Source organism: Nanorana parkeri, unplaced genomic scaffold (genome assembly GCF_000935625.1).
Source record: "Nanorana parkeri isolate BGI_ZX_2015 unplaced genomic scaffold, ASM93562v1 scaffold1076, whole genome shotgun sequence".
NCBI classification, from domain to species: domain Eukaryota; kingdom Metazoa; phylum Chordata; class Amphibia; order Anura; family Dicroglossidae; genus Nanorana; species Nanorana parkeri.
In genome coordinates this window covers 262,601-273,799 of record NW_017307344.1, presented here as the reverse complement: position 1 = coordinate 273,799, position 11,199 = coordinate 262,601, and the positions used below count along the sequence as shown (strand labels likewise).

At 42.0% G+C, this 11,199-nt stretch overlaps 1 protein-coding gene across 1 annotated transcript in view; it reads left to right on the top strand.

The window, feature by feature from the left end:
• FMNL3 (formin like 3) overlaps positions 1–11,199 on the top strand; it is a 109,544-nt gene that overhangs the window by 53,532 nt on the left and 44,813 nt on the right. The window contains exons 3-6 of the mRNA XM_018567621.1: positions 4,556–4,577; positions 4,887–4,970; positions 6,688–6,768; positions 7,656–7,732. Coding sequence (XP_018423123.1) covers positions 4,556–4,577; positions 4,887–4,970; positions 6,688–6,768; positions 7,656–7,732 — 264 coding nt within the window. The remainder of the gene's footprint in view (positions 1–4,555; positions 4,578–4,886; positions 4,971–6,687; positions 6,769–7,655; positions 7,733–11,199) is intronic.

The following is an 11,199-nucleotide window of genomic DNA, read 5'->3' as shown; positions in this document are numbered from 1 at the left end:
CACCCTTCCATCAGATATAACAAAATGCTTTCAATATGTTTAACAGACAAAAAGGGATCAAAAGAGGGACATTTTTGGATAGGGGAAACATTTACTTTTAAGAACTCTGGGCATAACTATTCTTACCCCTTGCAGTCGGGTTACCCCCACACGGCAAGGGTTAAATGATTGTTTTGGTCTAGGGAAGAAAATAAAGTTATTCTCATCTGATCCTCCAGTCTGGCTGTTATACTGGTCCCTGCAGCCTGTCTCCGCCTCTGCTCCATCAGTCTAAGGTCCTGTGAGTCATCACATCGTATACATTGGATCCTGAGGGCCATACCATAGCTGGAGCAGAGGAGGAGACAGGCTGAATGGATCGGAGTAGCAGCTGTCCGGCTCTGAGGTTCAGACGAGTAGATCTTTATTTTCCTTCTAGACAAAAGCAAGCAGTTAACCCTTGCCCTTGAGGTGGTAGCCCCACTGCAGGGGTGTAGAATATTTCTGCCCGGATGGATTACATAGAAGCACATAGAAGTTGGATATGAAGTGTACTTTCCAGCGTGAGGTCTCTGCAGCCCTTTTTACAGATCTTTGTCATTTGGGAAGCTCGTTGTTTTCTTAGCATGCTGCCTGATTATCTTCAGCAGCACTTTCTACATTGCCATCATTTGTGAATCGAGTTTTAGAAAGCAGCTTCTCTTGATAGTAATCCTGTGCAGTTGCAACATGTCCGTGATCCCAGAGCTGTGTAGTCAGTGGCGGTCAGAAGGTTTTGTGGTAGACAGGATCCGCTGACCTTGTCATATTAATAATGACTGTTCATGGACTTCCAATTGTAGAATAAAATCCGTGTGATCTTCCCATGTGACATGATGGGGAATTCCATGCCCCAAAAATGCCATGTCATTACTTTTCTGTAGACTTTTTCTACAGTCTTCTGTTGTGCAATAGAAATTTCTCTAGAATACGACATGCAAATTGTACTGTGTGTAGCCAATGTGAAGTTTGATGGAAAGCAGTCATGAGGATCATTCGTATGCTGCCATTAAAGGAGAACTATGGGCTCAGTGTTTTTCCCCATAGTTCTCCTTAGGGTAACGGGAGGACACAAACTAGCGTCCTCCCGTCACCCTAAGCTCAGTATACCGCGAGCTACAGCTCGCGGTATACTGAGACGCCGGTTCTCATTGTCGCAGGTCGGCTAGAACTATGAGGTGAGTGGAAATCACTGCATCTCATAGTTCTCCTTTTAATGACCTCTATCTACAATTGCAAGTTGCCGGGTGTCTCTACTTTCAGTAAATTCAAAGTCATTGATCTGGCCAGTGAAATCATAACTCCTGACCTACATACATGCTTTGGGTACTGTACTAAGAAAGTATTGAAGCCAGGCAACTAGAATTTTCAAAAGGATAGGTCAGCAGTAGTCACCGACATATCGCTCACTATTTTTATTTAAAGTAAAATACTCAAATGTCTTAAAGGGGATGTATTGGGAGAGTAAAATATTCTCTTCCCTATACATAGAGCCAGTGTGAGATGCTGCAGATGTCGCACGGCAGCTCTATATCGAGAACTGAGAGAGAGGGAGAGAGCGCTGTAACTGTTGATCACTCGGCTCACAGTCTCCTCCATGCAGAGAGCAGTGACTGTCAATTAGGGCTTGTTCACACCAAGTGCGGAGCAGTGCAGTTATAGAACGCATCAAAAATGCATCCAATGTATTCCAATGGTATTTTGGGCTCTAGTTCACACCAAAACTGCAGCATGCCCTATGTTTTTTCTGCTCTGGAACGCACCAAAACACATGCAAATGCATCAAAAACGTACGCAAACGCACCAAAATGCATCAAAGCGCATGTAAACTCCCTGGAACGCACTGAAAGCCCATTTTAGGCTAAACAAAACATGGACCGGATTGCGTCACAAATGCAGCAAAACGCACTGCATAAGCAGAAACTCATGCAGATCTGGTCCGGATTTGGTGTGAACAAGCCCTGTTTCCTGCAGGGAATCTTCCCTCCCCTTTCAGTTCCTCCAGCACTCATTGGAGGGACAGAGAGGAGAGGGCGGGCACAGCTGGCTCTGGCTCAAATCTTACTCAGAACAATCCCTTTTATGTAGTGAGTGATGTCTTCTGTCTGCCCATCACTTCCAATATCTCTCTGGATTGCCAGTGTGCTTTATATTTCTCATCATTATCCCATCATGCAGTGCTTCCAGCAAGCAATGATGATGTTACATTGTTCAGACATTAAATTGTGGTTCCGAGCAGGCATAGTTATAGAGGTGACACAAGGAATATGTGTTGCATAGTCACAGGGCTGAGTGAAATTGTGGCATTAGGAAACTACATCCTATAAGCATCTTCAATAAGTGAGTTTACAAACTTCTAGATCAATATGGTTATTAGGAGTGGGATAGAACTTATGGAAATCTGATATAGAAATCCGGATTTATTTATATGTTTATGCCCATAGTTGCCCTTTACTGATTACAGATCTGCATTCCCTTGTGTCTTTTTGATCTGCCTGGATTTCATCTTTAAGGGTTAGTCTTTGTCTCTGGTGGATGTAGTGTGCCAGGCTTTGTAGTGTGTTTTCCTGCACCGTTCTGGAGACTCTAATCGGTGAGATTGTTCTGTGTGGGAACATTTCTTGCCTACAGTAGATGCGTTGCTGATTGATCTGATAACCACTCCATTCAGGAAACTCCCTCTACAACAGTAATAACATGTCATAGCTGAGGCCAGGCGCAAACAAAACCACTGCTTTCCAAATGTGGACTGGAGCTTAGGGCGTGTGAGCTGGGGATGAGCTGGGTATTCCATTTTGTTTGCCAGGAATCAAAGTTCTGATGTGTCCACTCTGTTATGGGATCTGGAACATACATACAATCCTTTCATAGTTTTGTGAACTACTTATGATTATCACATGCTGCTTTCATTAAAGAGACACAAAATTAGTGATCTCCAAGATTGTGTAAACCAGCAATACAAGGATACATGAAATGCATGTTCATTAGCAGCCTCAGGGAGCTATGCTGCTGTTACCAGCAATGAGATAAGGTCCCCACACACCTTACGATAATCGTGGGAAATCCCGCGATCGTACGATTATCGTAAGGTGTGTGGAAGCCGTGCGACCTCTACTACTGTAAGGTCGCACGACTTTAAACTTACAAACATGTTTCAAAACCCGCCGAGCAGCGTACGATGTTCGGCGGGTGTGTAGCATGTTCGTAAGATAAAAGCCGGACGGGCCGGTGTGCGCAAGCGCACACTGCCCGTTCGGTTTTGCGGTCATCGGAAGCCCGCCCCTCAGGGGGCGTGGCTTGCGATCATCGCAAGTACGATCTGCCTATGCAAGATAGGCAGATTGTACGTTTTTTTACGTACCTTACAACCATCGCACAACAAAAGTCTTGCGATGGTTGTAAGGTGTGTGCCCAGCCTTAGAAGAATAATAAAAGTACAAGTATACATTAAAATGCATCTTAGGTACTCATTACAGTTATGGGGATTTGATGTCAAAGACCTGTATGCAAATTATCACAACTTTTATAATGTTTGGACAGAGTGGAAGGACAGCAATAAAAAAATCTTAGAGGTCTGGCTTTGCCCAAACCACTGCAACGTGTTCTGTGTCCCTGCTGGAATGGCCTTGTCTCAGTTCTTGTCCCAGAGACAGCATTTTCTTACCCACTCTTTAATAACTACATTTCTTTTTTGGGACCAGCCATTCATGGAAGCCCGCACTGAGAGTGCCTGCAATTGCAGACATTTGCTTCAGAAATGGCTATATGGACTTTATTTACTAATTACCGTGCTAGGAGCCAAGTGCAAGGAGTGAACGCTGATTGGTCACCACAGATTGGCACACTTTGCATTTCTACAACTTGCACTGCTTGTTTAATAACTCCATTGGTGTCGAAATTACCTCTCTTGGCACCAGATAAGCCAGGGATGGACATATTAATAGACCCAAATCACTAGATCATATGTCTAAGGAATACCTACAAGATCCTTGACTGCAGGAGAGATTAGAGAGGTTTTAAACATAAAGTTGAACATGAAAGTGACACTAAACTCAGGATTAAAGTACCTTATTAACAAAAATGTATCTTATTTGTGTATCAGTCGGCTGTAGATCCTCAAATCATCTATGTGTGCTGACACTGTCCTTCCTTCTGGAGGGTGGCTACCTTTTTGTTCCCCATGGTCCCTGTGTGTGCTGCAAAGTAGCCATCACTCCTGTGATGGACTACAATCTCAATACAAATTAGTAAAATAAACATGAGATTGTAGTCCATCACGGGAGCGAGCTTGGAGCGGTGGCTACTTTACAACATACACAGGGACCATGGGGAACAAAGGTAGCCACCCTCCAGAAGGAAGGACAGTGTCAGCACCAATTCAGAGATGATTTGAGGATCTACAGCTGAGTGATACACAAATAAGATACATTTTTGTTAGTAGTTAAGGTACGTGAATTTATTTTTAACATTTAACTCCTCTAGGTTTAGTGTCACTTTCATGTTTTTATGTTTAAAACCTCTTTACTCTCTCCTGCAGTCAAGGGTCTAGCCAGGGTCTTGTAGGTATTGATTAGACATATCTGGATCTATCAATGTGTCCATCCCTGGCTTATCTGATGCCAAGAGAGCTGGAAATTGGTTCCCCTGGTTCAAAACACAGGGTAAGAAATAGAAAATGGTTTCATTACAAAGCTATTTTTTTTTCTACCTAGAGGAGTAGTAACTGTTTATTGCAAATGGAAATGGCAAGTGGAAATGAACTTCTGTCAGCATAAACTTATTGCAGAAAGCATTTATTGTTTTATTTCATGCATTGTTTCCGTGTATCTTCACAACTATTAAACTGTTTTTTTGCATTTTTCTTCTAGAGTTCTATGAATCTTCCCCCAGACAAAGCACGACTTTTGCGACAGTACGATAATGAAAAAAAGTGGGATCTCATCTGTGACCAGGTATGCTCAAGACTTTTTTTTTTCTAAGATATTTATATGTGATAGTTGATAAAGGTGGGCTGCATCCCATCAAAATGTCATACACACAATCACCTGCTTCTTTGAAAATTACATGTGGCCTAGTCCTGAGTGTGCCTCGACCATAGCAATTTTGTCTGCATGTCATATTTGCACAGAGCACCCAAGGCCTTCATACAGAGAATTGTGCAGTGACTACGAATTGGTTCCTTTGCTATGTGATATTTATACTGAGGTGACCAATAATGCCTTTACTTGGGACTGTGTTTTTAGATGTCATCAGAGTCTTAACTTCACCTCTTGCAACCAAGGTTTCTGGAATACAGCTGGAGTCTAGTGTATGTGTATTCATTGTATAGAGGCTGCACATAGACTGGTAAAGTAGACAATAACTTTCCCTAGATGTAGTAAAGGAAAAAGTTGGTGTTCTGATTTTGATATATAGGGGCGTGTTTAAAGCCCGACTACAGGCTTTCAATTTAAATACCTGTTTGTCTGTCCCCCTGACTACACATCCCCACATAATTATTTAAAAAGTTGTTAATAAAAAGGGCAATTATGAGGTGTCCGCTGCCCTTTTTGCTCTTCTCTGTGGAGGGCTTCAGCAGGAACAGTTTGACATGTGAACTATGTTGAAATACTAAATTTCACAGCATGCAATGCATAAAAACACTTGTTGCTACTGGGGGCTTGAGAACTCAATCAGCATGATAATGCAACTGCCTGTGGTTCAAAGGTTCTCTTTTAAAAGGACCTAAACCCATTTTACTAGTTCACCTCCCTTACCCCATCCTTGCTGTTACCTACCAAAGATTGCTCGTAAGACCCCCTCAGACCTTTACGGGACCAGGCTGTCTCCAGGTATGAACAGCCCAATTCTTCCCTGATGCTTCTTGGTCTGACTCATGGCTGGAGGGAAACCTGGTTGTGATTCTACATGAGGCAGAGGCACTGTTTGGTTGCTAAGGCATGGCAGCTAATATGTGCACCTCTGGCTTACAGAGAAATCTCCCTGGGTGAGTCCTGAAACCAAGAAGAGTTGGTGAATAAATGCAAGCAGGTAGGTTTCTGAAGGGTTGTAGTCACCATTGCGGGTAAGCAGCGGGAAAGAAAGTAGTATAACTGGTTTAAGGCTACTTAAAGAAGAGAATGTCACTTTGCTCATTCAGAATCCCACCACTTAACTGAACTTCAGTGCTCTACCCCACCTCTCCACTGCTTCATGAAAGCTTTGGTAAATACCTGGTTCTTCCAGACATAAAGGAGCATGTGACCTCCTCCAAGGATGTAGTGCTTGGGTCTAGTGGCCAATCACCAGGCCCGGACACTTTTATGTGAGGAAGGGAAGGCACACATTAACCATGTGTAAGCTCTGACACCATATGCCATGAAGCTTAAACAAGGTTCTTCCTTGACAAAGGAGTGGAGTGGTGGAGCATGGGGAAGTTGAGTATTAATGAATTGGGATGTGGGCGTTTTCGAAAGAACCTGTCATTTTCAATTGAAGCTGTCTGCATTTTCACTTGACCTTCATAGTATATAGTAGTCCTGAAAGCTTTAGTGATACACACATGAATTCATTCGTTTTACTAATTTATAGTAAATTAAATTGCACTCGATACTTTTGTTTGCATTCCATGAACCTTTCTTCATCAATGCATATGTTAAGCAAATTTTACATTCTGTGTGTTTTCAATAGGAACGGTTTCAAGTGAAAAACCCCCCGCACACTTACATCCAAAAACTACAATCATTCCTAGACCCTGGAGTCACACGAAAGGTAATGTTCTATAAATGTCCATTTTGTGGTGTATTTATTTATTCTGCTGAAAATATGATGGTGGTCCTGAATGACCTGATAATTGCAACGCGTACTATTTAGGCATCTCTTGGGACGCTTAGGCTGTATGTGAACTCTAAAGAGGTAGGCTGGAAAACCTCTGTGTTTAATACCAGCCTCTGACCTCCAGTGGTCCTCATGATTGCACAAAAAGGCCTTCCAACCTCCATTGGAGTGGGGCTTGATCATTCACCTTTTTATGGAAAAAGAGGTGTTTTTACAGTAATGCAAATGGGCTTCTCAAATACAAGAGGAATTCCCACTGTTCTCGCCAGATCCAAGCTCCAGCGCTCAGGCTCATCACAGGTGCTGTCTCTACGACTAAGCCCACATAGGTGAAACGTGTTTTATATAGGTGGGCGATCATCAGACGGGGATAACAATATGTCGCTGACTGTATTTTAATCAATAAGTGTTTGGTGAAGAATTGTGGTGTCTTGACTACTTTTGGATCAGCAAATCGGCTTCTGTTATCACAGGATGCATACCATGGCTGTTTCTTAAGACATCCCGAAAGAAAAAATGGTCAGAGATCTTTGTCACCTTGGCGCATTAAATGTCAATTGTCTCCCTGATATCTTATTGGGATTAATAAAAAAAAAAAGACATAATTATGGCAAATGCAATTTGTGTGTGTGTGTGTGTGTGTGTGTGTTGGTGGTATTTTTGACTGTAGACAGGCCTTATCAATAATAAACCATGTGATGCGATTTATTCTTTGAGACATGGTCAGCAATCAGCCAAGTAATTTGCTATTTAGTATTTGCCTCTGTAGCTGCCTATTTTGCATGTCAATTTTGATATTTGTTTTCTTTTTCACATATTAGAAATTTCGAAGGCGGGTCCAAGAATCTACAAAGGTTTTGCGTGAACTGGAAATATCATTGCGAACAAATCACATAGGGTGAGTAACAAAAAATTATCCTTAAAGGTCGACTGTATAATGTTTTGTCAAAGTTTGAGATCTTATAAGATTACCTGAAGGTAATATAATCATCACATTTCTTCTGCGTGTATTTCAGTATAGCATATCTTGTATGCAAATTAGTAAGTGCTTTCCTTGGTGACTGCCCGCATGTCAGATATTGTTCTCAGGATTGGGTCACCAACTGTTGCTGATCAGTGTACCTGAGCAGTCATTAGGGCACTCAGTGACGGGGACGTACAATGTACATCTCCCATCACAAAGGGGTTAAAGTATTTGCATATTTTGAATAAGCATTGAAAGCACTTTAAAATAGGCACTCATTCATCTCTGTAGCTGTAGGAATTGTGGAGAATTTATTGTCAAAATTTACAGGAAAGGTGCTGAAATTGCAACTCTTTTTCCTGTATTTTCTATGAAGAGCAGACCCTAGGTAGTCTGTCAGCCTCCTAGTGTAAACATACAGTAGGTGCTTGTAAGGTGTTAGAAACTGACTGAAACCTGGCTTTAGAGCTCATTCACAGCACCACACACATAAAAATGCACGCACATTGACATGTGTTCTTAATGCATTGCATTTTACTGCATGCTGAACTGAATTTGCCCTGTATAGGCCACATCAAGGGTGAACATTTGAAAAAAATATTATTTTTTTTGTATTTCGGTAGGTACTTTGGGCTGTGTTAGCATTTTTGTTATGTTGCGTAAAAATGCAGACATGGTACATATGCTCCCCGTTGCACCTTGTATAGTGTGAATAGGGCATATAGAGAACAATTGTTTTCTCAGTGTCTTGGTGTTGAGCTTGCATTGATCTTGCTGATCTACACAAGCTCAACACACCTGGTTTAAACAAGCTCTTAGAGTGTATGTTGTGATCTTTGATGATGAATTACTTCACATTTCTTGTAGTTAGAGGGTCAGTGAGGGCTTGGATAAAGTTGTTCTTTACTGCTTGTTAAGAATATATACAATTTTTAATGTCCATAGTTTCACTTAAAGTGCATTTACAGAAACGTGTTATATTTCTTTGTGGATTATGAATGTTTTTGACTATATCTCCTACAAGTATAGTGTTGCGGTATATGGTACCAAATGTTTTGCAGTTATAATATTTATTTAATACATGTGGTAGCCATAGTTGTCATTACCTGGAACAATTACTGGCTCAAGAGCATTGCATCTAGTAACTCCTGCAGTTATTTTTTATTGTATCATTTAATTTGTTGTATAATTTCTTTATTGTTATTTTGTTTTTTATGTTCGTTTGATGATTGCTTTTGCTGTGGCTGTGTTCTGTGACTTCACAGACAACCCCTAAAATGTATTGTTTGTTCTTTTACCGTGATTAACAAGGGTAGTAAATTGCCACCCCATATTTTCTTTTCATTTGCTTTAAACAGACCCATTGATTGTAAAAGTTGTTTGGCTGCTGTTATTGAGTAGGGGTTAGTCATCAGTCATCAGCTAGTAAAGTGTAAAATCCTCCAGGAGGTGAGGAACATTATTTTGTAATGAATCCTAAAACATTGGGAGCTAGCAGAATTTTCATTTTGGTGCCTGGCTGCTGGAATGTGTGCCGGCCTGGTAGAACATTACGTTGTATTTATAATTCAGTTGATCTGCTTTGAGGTACATTTTCTGATGAAACCGTTTAAGGCCCCTTTCTTGTGGATGCCGTCCTTTCCGATCTGCACGGGTTCCATGCACAGATTTTCTGCTGATCAGAGCAGTATGGAATAGATGTTACTTTTGTGATCTCCATGTCTGTTCTGAACGAACTGGACCCATGTTGGGTCTATTGGGAGTCGGATGTAAGTGGACTTGTGCCTGTTTACATCCAATTACTTCTAATCTGTCACAAACAGGTCCACCAAAACAGAACTCTGTGACAGAAACGGCCTGCGTCCTATGTACCGGTGTGCCCTATGGAGCGGAAAATACGGTAATTGTAAATCGAATGATTACCTGCCATTCAGGATAGATGATTGTCCCTGGATACAATTTGTCTGTGTCCAGGGACAAGCATATATCCCGAACTGCAAGTAATGGTTTCATGTAGGGATGTCCCGATACCACTTTTTCAGGAGCAAGTACAAGTACTTCCCCCTCATGTACTTGCCGATACCAATTATTGATACTTTTTCTTAAAGGGACAGGTGACTTTAAATGATCCATAGTACAACTACATGTTATGTACTATGGATCATGATTTAACCTATTCATGTTAGCAGGGGAGAATTGTAAATCTATTGTTGCAGTGTACTCTATATAAGTAGTACATGTACAGTACATATAGAATACACTACAGCAATAGATTTACAATTCTCCCCTGCTAACATGAATAGGTTAAATGATCCATAGTACAAGGCTACATACTATGTACTATAGATCATGTAACCCATTCATATTAGTAGGGGATAATTGTAAATCTATTCTCTGCAGTGTATTAGCAGTGTGTACTCTATATGTACTACTCTATATGTACTACATACACTGGAGACAATAGATTTACAATTATCCTCTGCTTAATAGGGACCCCCCTTGCCCTCACTCACTGCTCACGATGTGCGTCGCTGTGCGGGAGAGTAGTGACGAGTCAGCGCTGGTCCGGTCGGAGGAGCTCCAGGTGGGGGTCCTAATTTAGCTGGCTGGCGACTGCCCAGAGGAGCCGGCCAGCTAAATTAGGACCCCACCTGGAGCTCCTCCCACCGGACCAGCGCCTACTCGCCGCTGCTCTCCAGCATTGAAGGAATTCGTCTGAGCTGAGCTGAATAGGAGCGTTGCGTCGCTCCAAGTGGGGTCCTCTGGGCATTCGCCGGCCACCTAAATTAGGGCCAAACAGGGAGCACCGCCCACCGGAGCAGCAGTGACGCAACACTCGTCAAGGTGAGTGAAGAAAAAAAAAAAACACAGCGCAAGCTTCGGCGCTATGTATCGGGGGATTTTGACAAGTACTTGTCAAAATGCCCTGTCTCGGGCCCGCTACCGATGCTTGTATCGGTATCGGGACATCCATAGTTTCATGTATGATTACACGTGGACAGTCACTGTCAGCCTGTCATTAACATTAATGGGCACAGTAGACACATCTGTAGGGACACCCCTAAGATTCCTGCCACAATAATCCCCAGCAGCAACCTGAAGCCCCATGTGAATGGGGCTTATTTTACCTATATGAGTATTCTAGTCAGGAATCTGTGGACAGTACAGCTTGTTTGGAACATTGCAGGTGGTGTCTTGCTTTTAATGGCAGGATGTTCTCAGAAGTGTACTGGCACATTGACTGAATGGTGACAGTGAGGAAGGAAATGAAAAAGACAGGATTGCCATCATGTCCTGCAGGTTGTATTTGATTATTGCAGTGAATGTATTCAGGGCTCTTTCATACTAGTTCCATGTGGCATCTTCACACGTGTTATACTTGCATATGCTGCATTCAAATT